Source organism: Elaeis guineensis, chromosome 7, assembly GCF_000442705.2.
Source record: "Elaeis guineensis isolate ETL-2024a chromosome 7, EG11, whole genome shotgun sequence".
Taxonomy (NCBI): domain Eukaryota; kingdom Viridiplantae; phylum Streptophyta; class Magnoliopsida; order Arecales; family Arecaceae; genus Elaeis; species Elaeis guineensis.
The window spans coordinates 78193700-78210812 of record NC_025999.2 but is presented as its reverse complement, the minus strand read 5'-3'; the positions used below and the strand labels follow the sequence as shown (position 1 = coordinate 78210812).

General features: G+C 35.9%; 1 protein-coding gene across 21 annotated transcripts in view; it reads right to left on the bottom strand.

Moving 5' to 3' along the window:
• The window catches only part of LOC105034765 (uncharacterized), a 36594-nt gene extending 22261 nt beyond the window's left edge, over positions 1–14333 (bottom strand). The window contains exons 1-5 of one of the 21 annotated variants that reach the window (XM_073261150.1): positions 13919–14311; positions 13162–13360; positions 12014–12364; positions 412–1047; positions 179–300 (exon numbers count right to left, since the gene is read on the bottom strand). In XM_073261150.1, the coding sequence (XP_073117251.1) occupies positions 179–300; positions 412–434 (145 nt within the window). In that variant the 5' untranslated portion in view covers positions 435–1047; positions 12014–12364; positions 13162–13360; positions 13919–14311. Of the gene's footprint in view, positions 1–178; positions 301–411; positions 1048–12013; positions 12365–13100; positions 13361–13918 lie in introns of all 21 variants that reach the window. The other 20 variants (XR_012142907.1, XR_012142913.1, XR_012142908.1 and 17 more) reach the window with 20 other exon arrangements.
• Positions 14334–17113: the final 2780 nt, after the last annotated feature.

Genomic DNA, 17113 nt, shown 5'->3' with positions numbered 1-17113 from the left:
ATGCAAGTAGTTCAGCCCCTAAATCTACAAAAGGACCGTAGACGATTGAGAAACCGTTCGTGATTAGGGCATCAGATCACGATTAAAAAAATTCAGATCTAATTAATAAAGAAATAAGGGATTAACTCTATACAATAACGATCTATTCAGAAATTTATTTAGAAGCAAGGAATCTCACAACACGCTGATGAAGACTTCCAGATGAGGGAGGATTCGGATGCCGAATCAGGCCACGGTTGTCGACAAATTTTTCCGTTGTCCAAGGTCATGGGATCCGATCCGAACTTGCAAAGAACTGTCCTGCAATAATAAAGGTAAGTTTCACTTTCAGCATTCTTGAAAAAAGGGATCTATCAAGGGATGATGGGAATTTGGGGGAATAGGAAGTCAAAGGGGCGCTGAAAAATAGACCCGTAGATGGCTAAAGATGGCATAGGGAGGATGCAGGTGTGGGGAAGAAGGGTGATGTGCTAGGTTCCTGCAGATTGGTGGGAATCTCCAAGCCTTCGTCCTTCAACTTCAGACCTTGAAAGAGGATCATGCGCTGCTGCTAGGGATCTCTGTTTTTATGCAGATGTGATGAGGTTGTCAGAAGAGAGATGGGAGAGAGGAAGAGGGAAGGGAAGAAGAGAAGGAAGAGAGGGAGGGAAGAAGAAGATTAGTAAACAGAGAAGGGAAGGAAGAAGAGAACATGCAGACAAGGTAGAAGCCGAATTTTTTTATTTCCCAATCAATATTCTGTTTTACAAGACTCCTCGTGCCCTTTTTAAAAAAAATTCTTAACAACCCAAATAGAAGAAACAATCCAAACAAAAGAAACAACCCAAACAGAAGAAAGTGCGATCCTCCAGGATGTGTGTGAGAGGGCGTGCATGGAGATGGGCCGCGTCATCTGGTTGGCATGTGATTTTCAAGGCTGCCATGAAGATTTCCATGCACGCAAGAAGCAGTCTCAACTAATCTGGGCATTGTTTGAATTTCAAAGGTCTTCCACATGTGTGAAGAGACTATCGCAGAGCTTTCAATTGGCGGTGTGCTTCCAAGTGGCTGAACACAATAACCAGTTGATTTAAACTCCTCCAGGAAGTTGATTCGAACTGAACTATCTTGACTAAACAAGAAATTTCTCCAAATAGTTGACTTGCATTAGGATTTAAATTACAAATCAAAGACTCAATCACAATCGAGCCCAATTTAAAAGCTCAACTCCAAATAAAAACTACAGGACTCAAAATAAAAATGACAGGACTCCGAATAAAAATGACAGAGACTCTATCAACAATCGAGCCATAAGAAATCACGATGATGGTGCCCACACTACTTCACCTCTGACACCTAATATATATATACATTAAAATGGAGGCTCTACTTTGGCAAAGCCCTCTATCCACCTAGGTGTGTAATTGTTCATCCAGCACATGTAGAAATGGTATTTAATTTCACGTAGAAATGCTTCATGGGTATTATAGTGGAATCCTTTGGCTCTTTCCTCTTGGGTATTATATTTCACACAGTCTCAATGTGTGGAGATTGGGTGGTCCACCATGATGCTTGGGTATCAATAGTAATGATTAAGGGTGAGCACTGGTTGTATGGACATGTGGCACATTTTGCGGGGTTTTAGCAATATGATTTGAATCATTTCACAAAATTATCTCCTTCCTAACTGATAAGTATTTCGTCGAGATAATCGGTATGTGCTATATAAGGTTGGTGTCGAGTTCAAGATAGATTGGGATGTTGGTGTATATTTGCTGAAATGGAAATTAGGGAAGAAAGGAAGCACCAAGATATTGATAGAATCTTGGCTGGTAATTTACAAAAGAAGATATGAGAAATCTCAATAAATAAGGTAAATTAATAATAAATAAAGCTACAATAATAATTAATTAATCAAAAAAATATTGGCTGATATGAAGTAATTCAAGTCTATTGAATAATATTGCTTGAAATATTTAATGTATCTTACAAGAGAGTGCCAAACCAATATCTTAATTGAGATGAAAACTTATTGCTATACGAGACAATATACTATTTATTAGGCATATGTGTTGCACATTAGATAGAGCATGGTTGGTTGCATTCTTATTTTGATTACAAAATGCATTAGAATGGTCATGCATCATCATGTCTTGCATACTTCGACATCGACAGTCATCACAAACCTATTGTCACACTTTCCATTCTTATCCTCCTTTGTTGGTTTCCTCCCCAGTTATGGAAATTTGTTATGATAGGACATCTAACATATCTTACACACACATACTAAAATGAAGGCTCTGCTTTAGTAGAGCTCTCCATTCGCCACATATATATATACACATCTCAGCCACATGTTTGTTTGCCACCTGTATATAATAATCATGTTGTTCTCTACCAAGAAATGCACGAGATAAGTGGCCATTGCCTTCTTAGGACCACCTCCAGTATAACAAACTTCTCACACTATCTCTTCAAATTCTATGAGATGTTATATTGGGAAAATTTGTATGAACATGTGTCAATAAAGCAATGTATCATAAATAATGTAATTTTAATACGACGGCTACAATCGATCCTCTCCATTCCATTTCAGTTTTGGAACGCGGTTGTATCCTTCATGTGAAATAACGATATGCCTTCCTTCACGCCCAACAACCGTTGGATCATCCACTGCATAGATCTCAGAGTCTTCATTTAACTACCTACATAAATTACATTCACAACTCTTAAAGCATTCTGAACTCTATCTGCCATCCTCCTATGCATATCTCAAAGCAAGTAGCAGATGATCCAATGGTTACTCACTATGAAGGAAAGCATCCTTCTTTTGTGCAAAGGATACAACTACATTCCTTCATTTCTATCCTTTGGCCTAATCAATGTGAATAGAGATAGCAGGCATGGGGCTTACACTGCACTCAAATGCCACATCACTATATTGGTCGAGTCATCCTAATGAACCATCCATGCCAGATCGAAGTGAATTAATTCCATTGTCACTTTCTTTCCCCACTCGACCCCCTTAAAATAACCAAGAAGGACAGTATGCTGGCCAGTACTATTTATTAGTATTGTAGCCTACCTATGTCCTATGCAGGTCATTAGATTACACTAATATTTTATTATTTTTTATTACATTTTTATGTTCATGCTCTTACTTAAAAGTGAAAGTACAATAACCAATAGACCCGCTATATTGCATTTAAATATCCCTAAATGCAATACTTTTCTATTTCTTATTTATATGCGGCTTAATTACTAAATTACTCGAGATTTGGGGTGAAAATTATTTCAGTCCCCAACCTTTTAAAAGTTGCAATTACATCTCTAACATTATAAGTCAAATTCATTTGAGCTGTTACCATCACTGCTCTATTGGTAATCCAATAGAATTGTATAGGTGGCATGTTTTCTTGACGTGGCAATAGGACACCACTTACAAGTCCAAGGTTAGAGAGAGTCAATTAGGAGGAAAATTGCCACATCAACGAATTGATGGGGGAAGCTTGAAGGATTTGGGAATGTTAGGGTTCGTATGTCAGTTAAAAAAGAGAAATCAAAAGGAGAAGAGTCCAAAACCTCGATTCCTTTCAATTCATCCAATCAAATAGCATTTAAACCCTCAATTCATTGTTTCATTACTAATATGCGAGTAGGGAAGGGCATAGTAGATTGCCCGGCGAGGAGTTAAGGTGTGCAAGAGAAGTAAATAAAGGAATGATCGAGGAAAAGGAGGTTGTATTGCATAATTTCACATCCATGTTGTGTCACCCTCGATATGATAAGAGTAATGCCTACATTTTATCTATTGTGAATGCGTTTGTGGATTTTTTTTAATTGTTCTATTGTTACCATATCTATCAAGGTTCACCAACTCAAAACACAATCCCATGTTGACCGGCCAGCAATACGAGTTGGTATGCCCCCATGTCGGACCGTACTGAGCCCGAATTGACATGAAAATGAGGGATAAACCAGGACAGAAAAGAAAGAGAAAGAGGGTGGGAGGGGGGATGAAGGGACAGGGAGGGAAGAAAAGGAAGGCTAGTGGAGGCACCGATGGTGGCCATCGGAGGGCCACGGAGGACCGTCGAGGCCTCTCGAATGCTGTGGTCCTCTACGAGATGAAACGAAAGTAGTGAAATAAAGAGAGGAAAAGGGAGAGGGGGAGTGCGAGAAAGGCAGTAGGGAAGTCATCAGATAGCCACCATGGCCGTCAGACTGTCCATTGTCAGCTTCACTATTTATTGCATTTAAAAAAAAAAAAAACATGATGAAACAGGTGTGTTATCCCTATTTCGAATGTACAACAATCGCAAGATGGATTTGGACCATCCGATGGCCACCTAGCGACCCTCCGATTGCCTCCATGCCATCTTTTCCTCACTCCTCTTCTCTCTATCCTGTCTCTATCTCTCTTTCTCACATCTTGCGAAGAACCGCAGAGCCTAGAGGCCTCAACAGACCACCGTTGGCCTTTCGCTCTCCTTCCCTCCCCTCTTCTTTCTCCTTCTCTCTTTCCTTCCCCCTCATTCCATTTTTGTCGGTGTTTCAATTCGAATGTCCGAACTGCACCGGTCAGTCGTCGATATGGTTTGGCACATCTTGAACCATCCGATTCGAGCCAATTCCATGAACCATGATATCTATGAAGCTAATTACTATTTATCTATTGTGACTGCCCATATTTTTTTATTTGTTCTATTATTATTATATCTGTTACGTTGGTGTGTGGGGACTCGACATAAGAATTGTTACCAATTTTAGTTTTCGAAAGGATTGACAAGCAAAGCTACTTTCAACATAAAAAACTTTTGAGCTATTTGTGTCCATGCTCTATTTGTTTGTAGTCTGTATAACATGATTAACTTGAGTTTCAAATCTAATAAAGCCACTTTCATCAAGTCCTTCACTAAATTGTGAGATTACCTTATCTGTTGCAATAATTATTCACTTATTTGCTACCTTATCCTCTTATCTACTCCACTAAATTGCTTATCTACAATGATTACCTTATTCTTTCCATTAACCTCACCACATTGACCTCTAGGAATGTATCTATTTGTATTTTTATCCCTTTAATTGTGATTAGACTATAATAGAGACCTAATAATTATAAAAAATGAGGATAAAATAATGTAAAGTCCATTGTTTATTTTTACAATCAAATAAATGTTCCATTGTTTTTTATGTTGAGCACATTGTTTATATCTTTTTAAAATTGGTCTTTTTCTGATACGGTACATGTTTCATTGTTTCTTTATGTGATTATACTATTTCTATATTTTATGTATGGCAAATGATTCTGACTATTTCCCAGTGGTTTTACATCATAATAATCATTTTGCTCAAGTGCCAAATAAATCATATATTAACGGCAAATTTGACTTTTATGACTTATAATATAGACACAATGTCTATGCTTGAAATTGATGATATGTTAAAGAAATTAGGATATGATAGATTTATGAATATGAATTATTACTGGAGAGATCTAACAAAGACTTTAGATGATGGGTTAAGACCTTTGAGATGTGATCAAGATGTAATAGAAATAGTAAAGCATATCTCTGCAAGTAAGGAGATTAAAATATACATGCAGTAGGTATCTAGGGATATTGCTATGAAGAATATGTCTTAATGTTGATATGAAAGGTGAAGATGAGGATGATGGAGTGCAAAAGGATTCAAGTATTGATGATGGAGTGCAAAAAGATTCAGGCATTGATGGAGTGCAAGGATTCAAGCATTGATGATGGAGTGCAAGGCTTCAAGCATTGATGATGGAGTGCCAAGGATTCAAGCATTGATGATGGAGTGCAAAAGAATTCAGACATTGATGATGGAGTGCCAAAGGATTTAGGCATCAATGATGGAGTGCCAAAGGATTTAGGCATTGAAGATGGTGAATCTAATTTTGATGATGGTGACTATGGCTTTACAGATGATAATTTGAAATTTGAAAAAAATGTGGACCCAGGGATTGAGAGAGATAAGGGGAAGCAAAAGGAGAAAGACAAAGAGCCTTGCCTATTTAGATTTTAAAGCAATGTAGTTGATGATGGAAATGATTTTTTCTATTAAGGATTCAAATAACCTATATAGCATTGCTAGTTCAAGTGTTAATGATGACATTGGTGGACATAGATATCTTGAGTTTAGAGAGAGTGATATGAGCAATCCCAAGTTTATGGTTGGGATAAAGTTCAGTAATACAGACCAGATCAAGATAGCCTTTAATGTATATGCTTTGAAGAAGATGTATAACATTAGGTTTATTAAAAATGATAGGAGAAGAGTTTATGCAAAGTGCAGAGGATGCAAGGGGCAATTTTTGTAAGCAATACTCCCAAAAACTCTATATACCAAGTGAAAAGTTATGTTGATGAGCACAATTATACTAAATCCCATATCAACAAAAGACTCAATCCAAAGATTCTTGCACATTACTTAAACAAGTTTAAGTTAGATCCCAAGTGGTCTATAAGTTCATTTGAAGATGCTGTTAAGGAGGACTATAATACCTCAATGCCTACAAGCAAGCTTTGGAGGACTAGAACCCAGGTACTAGAGATGCAAGAGAGCAATATCAGAGGATTGGTGATTATACAGCTGGGCTCAGAAGGACAAATCTTGGGACCACCACTATTACTATGCTAGACATATTGCTTTTAAAAGATTCTACATTTATCTTGACGCTTGTAAAAAGGACTTTCTTATTGGATGCATACCCCTGGTTGGTATTCATGATTGTTTCCTCAAGCATACGTATGGGGGTCAATTGCTATCTACAAGATAGATGCAAATGACTGCATGTACTACATTACATATGCTGTACTTGAAACTAAGAGCAGAAATTCTTGATATGATTTTTGAAGTTCTTATCAAAGGACTTGAAAATGAAGAATCAATATCACAAAACCTATATTTCTTGATCAACAAAAGATACTATTTATCTTGTTTCTTAATTTTTTATTTATCATTAACTATGTTTACTTATCATCTGATGTTTATGCATCATATGTGAGAGATTGGTGCCAACACTTAAAGAGCTATTCGCAGATAGTAAACGTAGATTCTATGTGAGACATCTATACTCTAACTTCAAGGCAAAGCATACAGGAAAGGGGTTAAAGAATGCTTTGCAGAACTGTGCTAGGATAACATATATGGAGGAATTCAAGAAAAGGATAGACAAATTGAAGGAGTCATATGAGGATGCTTATAAGTGGCTTCAAGACAAATTACTTTTTCATTAGTCAAGATCGCACTTTAGCACATTCCAAGTGTGGCAATTTATTGAACAATCTCTATGAAGCTTTCAACATGATTATTTTAGATGTGAGGAAGAAGTCCATTTTAACAATGCTTGACCTATAATGAAAAGGGGCATGACCAAGAAAAGCAAGTTGATGAGATTCAAAGGAGAAATTTTTTCCAAATTCAAAAGTTGGATAAGAATAAGGATCAGTTTGCCAGATGTTGCCTAGCCCTTCAAGGGGGTCTAAAAGTGGGGATAAGCTCTCTAAATATCTTGGATGGCTTTGTATTGAGAGACCACACTTGCACCTGTACGAAGTGGGACTTGAATGTGCACATATTGTTGCAGCAATGTGGAATAAATGGAGAGGAGCTTAAGACTTATGTAGGTGACTGCTTCGAGAAAGACACCTATCTAAAGATATATGAACCAATTGTTAACCCAATTAATGGGCCTAAGCGATAGCTAAAATCTGGTATGGAAGAAATAAAATCTCCTATGATTCCTAGAGGACACTAGGTAGGCCCAAGCTACCAAGGAGGAAGGAGCCAGATGAGCCATAAAATCCAACCAAGCACAAAAGGAACTTCAAACTATGCTGTGGACAATGCGGTGGAGAAGGTATAACAAGAGGACATGCAAAAGATGCATTGGTAGGAACTTAGAACCACCATCAACAAATCAACCAAGTGGCTCAAGAGGAAATAATGCAATTATAAAAGTAATTCATATTTTTAACATTTTTTTTTAATACGAATCTCTTTCTTAAGTACAATGCTTACACATCTTTCTTAAGTACGATGTTTATATTGATACATGACTTATTTCTTGACTTCATTGATAAAAAGACTCGTGGAAGCAGCTTACATTTCCCATCAAGTAGTCAATCAAGTGGACCAATAAGAGAAAATGCACCTATAATAGTTTATAAATGAAGATGATCACATAGAATTTTTAATCTCTTAATTAAATACCATCTATAAGTTCAGTTTACATATTGAATTTTTTGAAATAAAGGTCACAAAAGACTACCTATGGAGGGGGTTTATCATATGTTGCAGGGAACAATCACCATTAGATGGATGCCTTATATGATCTTACCCATGCCCCTATTATAATTTCTTTCTTTTATCATTCATATGTGTTCCTATATCTTACATGTTAATTTAATTATTGTCATTTTCCATTTCAGGACTCTAGCTAGTATCAAAAATTACAATCAAATAGAGTTGCACCATCTACCATACTTGATACAATGCCATGATATCCAGCACAAGTCAATCTACATAAACTCTAGCTCAACCCACAACAACCTCAAGCATGCAGCAAAGCCAGAAAGTGTCAATGGCACCATATTTAGTACCAACTAAACCCATTGCATTGCAAGCAAAAGCCTATAAAGGGAATTCATTGATAGATTCCAAAACCTTCTAGACTGCCAAAACCAACTAATGTAGCAATGCAAGAGAATAGATGAAGTTGAGGATTTTTTAAATTTTGGGATATACTGTTTTGTGTTGCAGGAAGCACTCCTTGTTAATGGCAGCATAATTATTTTGGGTATTTTTCGGTTGATATAGGCAGATGTTATATGTTGATGCCTTTTTTGGGTAAAGATTGGTATTAAACTATAAAGGCTGGCAATGAATTGTCGAACTTCTTGTGTACCATTTTTATCTCATAGAAAAGAAATGAAATTGAAAAGTTTTTAGTAACAATTGTGCTCCTATTATTGATTATATGAAATTTTAGTCTTGAGCCAAATACCTAGGTTCAGCATGTTATCATATTATCCCACATGCTCAATGTTCCATAGTGGGAAAGAAATGGAGCAAGGCATTTTACTACTCAAAAACATAAAACTAGCAATTGATTACATGTCATTGTGGTCATTATAGGGTTACTGTTGCAAACATAATCTATATTACCCTAATTGATCTACAAAAAAGATAATCCTCTCCATCATAAACATTGCAAGTCATCTATATCAGCTTACACCATACAAAAAAGGTATAAGCCATAAATCACCAGTGGTGCTCATAGCCATCACAACCCGCTGCAATTTTATATTCCAACTCGGCAGAAAAGAAGACAAACAATAGAACACATACAGAAGCCAATGCAAACTTCAACAAGAAAACAACATAGTTTGAAGCATTTGTCTCTTATTTTTTCAGCTATATTTTCCATCTCCATTCTCCTAAAATTTCACAGAAGCCCTATGACAACCTATATCTCATGATCACTGACTAGAGCATCATACCAAGTAAAGTACCCACATGCACCAAATTGCTAGAACTAAAAACAAAATAAGAGGGTCAAGTGTTTAGTGCATCAAACAAAGAAACAAAAAAACAAAAGTCTTCAATGAAAGAAAAAAATAAAGACTATCAATCCGACTCTTGCATAGAGAAATCTTCTTCCTAGATTGGCCTCTATCCATGAAGTCTTCAATGATGCACTTTTCCACAAAAACAAATGGGGATGAACATTAGGGGCTTCCATATTTGCAAACAAGATAAATTCTCTCTCTCTCTCTCCCCCTCTCCCTCTCTCTCAATTTCTTATTTTTTTCACTATAGGAGCTCTTTTCTCTCTCCAATCAGAGCTCCTTCCATCTTATTTTGGCAGAAATCTCCCCCCAACAACCCACTGACATGGCAATTTTCCTCCTAATTGAGACTCTCCACCACATCTTAGCCTCGTAAGTGTCATCCCCTTGCCATGTCATAAAAAATATACCACCTATACAATTCCATTTGATTACCAATGGAATGGTGATAGTAATAGCTTAAATGAATTCGATTGATAATGTCAGGGATGCAATTGCAACTTTTTAAAGGTTGGGAACTGAAATAATTTTTACACCAAATCTTAGAGACTAATTTAGTAATTAAGTCATTTATACACAAGTTGAATCGTGATCTTATTATTTTATACTATTATACAAATTTTATTGTATCGATAGTTATACATATACTATTAGATTTATGTATGCTGATAATATATCATAATATTAATATCACAAGTTTATTTTAGAAAATAATTAGGCTCTAATATCTATTATATTTTCATTCTATTTTATTTATCTATTCTATTATACCTATCAAGGTTTTAAATCTCATGGGACAGAGGAATCTTGGTATCTCCATAGAACAGGACATCCCGCTGTCCCATTCCGTCTCGTCCCGACAGCTGTTCCAGTCATACATCCCATTAGATATCCTCCTTTTCTCTCCTCTTCTTCTTTCATTTCATTTCTTTTTTTCTTTTCTTTCTTTTTTTCTTTTTCTTCTATTTTTATTTCTTTTCTTTTATTTTTATTTGATTTTCTTATCCCTTCCTTTCTTTATTTTTTTCATTTGCCTGATTCTTTCTTTTTTCTTTCTTTCTTCTTTTTCTTCTTTTTGTTTTTCTTTTTTCTTCTTCTTCTCTCACTTTTTTCTCTTATCTTCCTTTCTTTCTTTTCTCTTTCTTCTTCTCTTCCTATATAGATGGATTTCGGAGTCTCGGCCTCATACCAGTCCCTTTTTTTCATAAAAATGGGACAGGATGGCTGGGACACCCCCCATCCTGTCAGGACGTAAAACCTTGATATCTATTCTATATTATATTTCAAGAATAGTTGGAAAAGAAAAAAAAACTACACCCTACGCATTGTGCAGGTTATAAGCTAGTTTTATTTTAAGCTAAATCTTTAGGGATATCTCATCCACTCACACTTCTCCGGTGTTTTTCCTTCAGTTTTCTTTTATATCAATTATTCAATTCACACCATATCTATTGGTTCATATAAAATTAGAGAAGAGGTGAAACAAAAGGATGAACACGTTGAACAAGAAAAAAAGGACTCTTTCTGCCTTCTGAAAAAGTATGCGGTGCTAGACTCAAATAGTCTTTGGCAAGGTTCCAAAATAAGGTCATGGTATGGAGGTGGTTGGGGTGCCACATGATGCCTGTGTGGTATGCAGCCGCTTACGTGGTTCGCTAGGCACTTTATATCTACAAAAATTAAAAAAAAAAAAAACAAATGGACTCCTAATAAGAGATAAGTAAAAAAAACAGAGAATATAAATTCAGCCGGAGAAAAAGAGATGGAAGAATGCATATCCAGTGCTTAATGTCATGAGGACCACTTAAGCATCCACCATGCACCCTGTCAATATACAAAGGCAGACTACATCCTATGCTGGGAAACCTGAGGGCCATGTAAGCACATGCACTGCATAGATTGCTTTTTGAAAACAGCTTTTTTTGTAGCGTCTGATGAAAAGATGGAGTACCCTCTTCAATAAGCATGTAAATAGAAGTTTGAAAAGATGTCTTAAATTATTGGCATAGCAAATGACTAAGAGAAATCAAATAAAGGTTTGCTTAGTTATGTTGGTAAACTTGACATCTCCTACTCTTAATATTCTCTTCCCTTTATATTAATTTTGTACCTCCTCTCACTTCATTCTAGTACACTACCACTTTGAGAGGCACAACCCTTGTGACTCCATATATATCAAATTTGTAATGAAAGCATTTATGGCATTTTATATCTTATTGTTTTGATTTAGGTAAGGTGACTCCCAATCAAGTCTAGCACATTTTATGGTGAGAAAAATTATGATAGTTGAGCTTATTAAATTTTGTGTTTACAATGCTAAGGCTTATTTTGAATCACAGTCTTATCAACTTCCTGCAAAGACTTTGGACACCTTACAGTAGGTTTTAAGAAATGCTAGAAATTGTGAGTTCCCATGCAAAAGTGGAGATTCTCCTTACATCAAAATTCACTAAATATCTTGGAGGCGTTTGATTCTCACATGTTGATCCAAGGAATATCATTGTGTGGCATTGATGGAAGGATCTTGTCATGTATTGTTAACCAGGAGTTTGTGACCGACCAAGAAAACACTAATGTCTACAGATAGCTTCTTGAAGATACCATAATCTGCTGATTTTGCTCCATAAACCATACGCATCTTTATGGATATCAAATGATGCAGCCACCATCACCAACTATGAAATTCATTTGTTAAATGTGTGGATTCAAAAGCTGCTAGTGTCTTCCCTTTATGTTTCAGACTTTGTCCAGTTAACTCTCAAACATCAGCCCATTTTACTGACAGATCTCTGAAGAATATCATTATATTAAGTATTAAGCACTGAAGGTATCAAAATGAAATTAACACAACAATCCAGATCGGCTAAAGCAAAAGAGGGCACAAGCTAAGTGGCACAAACATGAAATGAATTCCAGGTTGATTTCATTTGCAGTTTCAGGGAACTAGTAGCTTAAAAAGAGTAGATATGCATCAAAGACAATTAGCAGTCATCACAACAGAAGCACTAAAATATCAGACATAATATCAAATAACTCAAGAGCAAAAAAAAAAAAAAAAAAAAAGGAAGAATATAAGAAAATCATAGCAATAAACGCATGAAAAGAGGAACTCCAGGAAACTTTCAGCCCACACAAATTTCAATCTAATCAAAAGAGCACTGTCAACACACAACTATCAGAAGCCTGCTACACCAACATAAGTCAGAAGCGTATCTCTTATAAATGAAAGCAATGAGATGTCCCATAACAAGAACAAACATGGCATGCTCAAGCAAGTTGGTATTGGGGGACGCATATCAAATATGCATATGAAATATTGCTTTAATTTTTAAAGGAGATGTACTCCCATGATTGTTTGCAAGTTTCTGATGCTTCTATTGGATTAAATTACACAAAAATAACCCAATAAATCATCAGATTTAGAAACTTGACAAGGAGAATCAATCGCTCAATAAAGTAAGTTGGCTCAGATAAAGGTAAAAGTTACTTTCCTTTTACTCAAAAAAAAAAACAGGTAAAAGTTACCTAACAAATAACGGGAAACATATATCCAGTTAATGTGAGTTTCGATCATGGACCGAGATACCATTCAATTGGTGAAACCACTGACGCCGGTTAGCGCGATTTAGTCCACGAACAACGGGAAGCATCTTTGGTAGGTGGAGCTGAGTGACAACGAGAAAAAGCACGCCAGTACGCAGTCATGACGATATGCATGGTTGCCGACCAGCGTGCTCTCTCTCGTTGTCATCCAAAGCCAGGCCAAAGCAGAAACCCACTGTCATCTGCCAACCAAAACCAATTTTTTTTACATTAAAAAATGGATCCCACTAACAAATCGTTATCCCCTAAACAAGCGTGTAAACATAAATAATCTTTCACAAGAGAATGAACAAGAATTGCCGAGGAATACATAATATGTCTTCTCTCGGAAACCCACGCAAAAGATTTATAAGTTTGAGATCCACCGATCCAAGTCTGACAATTTAAACAGCAAAACACTCGGATAAGTTTCAGAAAAAAAAAATTATATATAGATGGTTAAATAGTTATCAGATCAACTACTTCGATCCACCACTCCCCCTACTTCATCGTTCATAAAATCCAAAGACTTTAAAAATTAAAAACAAGAAGCGATATCGTCATCAAAAATTATCAATAACTCAAGGAAAAAGGTTAACTTCTAGAAAGCCCGCCAATAAAAATCACTTAAAATCATTATAAAAATTGTTCCTAAAATACAGCAGAAGCGGAGAAACCACATCCATGTATCAGCAAAAGAATCCATTTAATTCAAGAAAAAAACCAATTAAAACCCAAGGAAAAGGAAAGTGCTTCCAGACCTTCAAATCTTCTACCGGATCTCCGATCCAAAACCAATAAAAGAAAACCCCTAAAAACGGGGGTAGAAAATTTTGAGGGAGGGAGTCGACCGTATCGAATGAACCACGGAAATTGCTGGAAGAAAACGCTGGAAGAGACGGTAAGAGTCGGTGGAGCTTCACTTTGAGAAGGCCAGGAAATAAAATGAAGTAAAGCTTCGTAGTAATTAATTATATTATTATTTCGTATGGTTAGTATTTATTTTAAGGTTTTCTTTTTGTTCTGTTTTGTTTTGTTTTTGGGAGAAAGGGAGCAACGACACGGGGTGAAGGGAGGTGGGAATGTGTCGAGCTCGCTGGACGGCCGTGGTCCTCCCGGGCGTACTGGATCGACACGTGTCCAATTTCTTAGAGGCCGGGCGAGGGGCCAAGAGTACGGAATTGCCCCTCCTGAGGACGGAGAATGACCGGTGAGGACAACGTTTTGACGCTTGGAAGGAGGGGAAGGTATACGGGGGGATTGGCGTGACGGGACGCTGCCCTTTTTGGTCATATCACAAACAGAGATAAGATCAAATCTCTCTCTCTCTCTATCTCTTGTTGCAAAATATCCTATGAAGAAAAAGATGGACGTAAAAAGAGTTGTTTCGTTTCTTTATGTTATCTTTTACTCATTATTTTATTTGATCCAATGTTAAGAAATTTAGAACTCAAAACATATTCTTACAAAGCCCTCGAATGTCTTATCATTTTTAGCTTATTAACACAATGTCCTTCTATGGCTGAAGTTAATTTAAGAAAAAGGTCCACAAGGAATGAGCAATCCTATGACAAGGAGCCCTTTCCAAATATCCATTTTCTTTTCAAAATTTAGCGAAAGCAGAAGTTGGAAGAAAATATTTATTACAACTTAAAAGTTCTACCAGCAACGTAGTGTAGCAAATTCATATGAGTGGATAAAGCCAATGAAATTAAGAAAAAATGTAGACCAATCATATCTGATTCCAACGATTTGAGACGGTGATCTTACTTATGGGCTTTAAAGTTCTTGAACAATTATAGCAGTACAAAATGCCAAAATCAATTAAGAAATGTTATTGAGATATTTTAGTTTTAAAACATCTTTTGGTTCAAAAATAAAATGATTTCAATTTTTTGTTACAAATGACTCCAGAATTCTTCTTTCTCAAACCTAAAATTTTCAGCACCCATGAAAGTAGTAGATTAATAAACTTAGTACTACCATCCAAGTAGATGTTCTCTTTCAAATGTATAGATCCATGAGACCACTCAAATTTAACATCAAATGATAGCTGAATCATAAGCAACCAACATTCAATAATTTTACCAACTCGACCAATTAACATCTTCCAAAAGATATCAATGAATATCAATAAACAACTTCTAACTTGAACCTTTGCAAACAATTTTCATATTTACCAATCTCCCACTACTATCCTAACTCTAAATCTAACAACATCTATAAAATTTTTTAGTGATTCCAATAATCGATAAGTTTGATGCACTAATGCATTATTATTTTATCATCCGCACCATAACAATGAAACGATGTGATATAATAGTTTATTACATTAATGCTTTTAATGTAGATCCACATATATCAAACACCTGAATAAGAAATAGTATTTTTTGCCATAATATTATCCATTCGCTATTACATTGTTTTTATAACATATAACAGCAATCTTTGGGCACGAAGGTAAAAATAATTTAATATATCTAATTATATTATTTAATCAAACAATAATCTATTAAAACATATAACATCCGAGAGGCAATATTTTCTAATATTAAAATATTGATGTCTTTCGGTAACCATAATCTTCTATTATTATTATTGTTATTATTATTAAATGGCCGCAATCCTGCATCACGGTGAACTCATCCGACAATGAATATATACGGATTATTTTCTCCTCCGTTTAATTGGACGGTATACAAGCTGATGCAGTACAACTCTGATGATTTCATCCCAGCCGTTGGTTGGCTACGGTCTGTGGGGCCTGAATAATGAACTGTACAACGACAACATAAGTAACCGATGTGCAATCAAATGAATTGGACCGCGGCGTCCCTGTCGTTCCACGTCCAAGTTTATCAGGACCCACGATGTGGGACAAAAGTGGCACATGGGGCGGCCACAAATTTGAGCCTGACCGAGGTCTGGGCCCTGTTCGTCGCTGTTAACTCCAGATGAGTTATTATTACCAAACAAAAAATAATAATAATAATTACTCCACGTGAGCCACTGGCACACTGGTAGTTGTAATTAATTACATTCGGAGCAAATATTGTCAAGGTCCTTGGATCATAGGGAGCAATTTATTTAAATTGAAAATATTATATAAAATATAATTTATGTTGTATATTTCAAAATATTAAGAATGAGTAATTTATATAAGGATCTATTTTGGAAATGCAATTGGATTGGGTTGGATTCTCTATATTGGGTTTGTTAGTCTGTTCGGCTCATTTTTTCTAAAAGCCCATCCTCATCTTGGCTTCAATCTCATCTATATGCCTATTGGACTGCAGGATGAAAAAAAAAATCTCCGCAAGATTTGGGAGAGAAATTAGGTTGACATGGGTCTTACTTAAATAGATTATACAATTCACAATCCAATAAAAAAATCCAGTCCAATCCTATTAGCTTTTCCAAGAAGCCCTACATGAATCAACAAGAATCTCTGGCAAGAAGAAAAGATGGCAGACAAGCAAAGAAGCAAAAGAGCCATTAGAGTTGGTAAGGTTTGCAAGGATGGGGATCTTGGGGATAGAAAAGTTGGTACGGCCAGTGATTGTACAGGAAAGATATATGCTCTCTCTCTCTCTCTCTCACACACACACACACCACCGCGGAAGCGAGATGGGAATACTTAATTGTTTAGCCTATTTAACTTAATTCAACTTATTATAGATTGAGCCAGGTTATCTATTTAATAAAATGATCAAGTTTTAATTTAAATTATTGACCTATTTAATAAACATGTTGTATTCTGGTTGATGAATTTTTGACCTATCATGTATTTGACATAACCTATGTCTGATTTGAGTAATAATGGTGATTTTACAAAAAAAAATAAATGTATCTTTATCAATATTGTCATGATGAATATTAAGCCTATAGTTGTAGCATCATGGTCCACTAACCTTACGTCCTCATCATTGCCTTGGCTACTATAGTGGTGACCATCA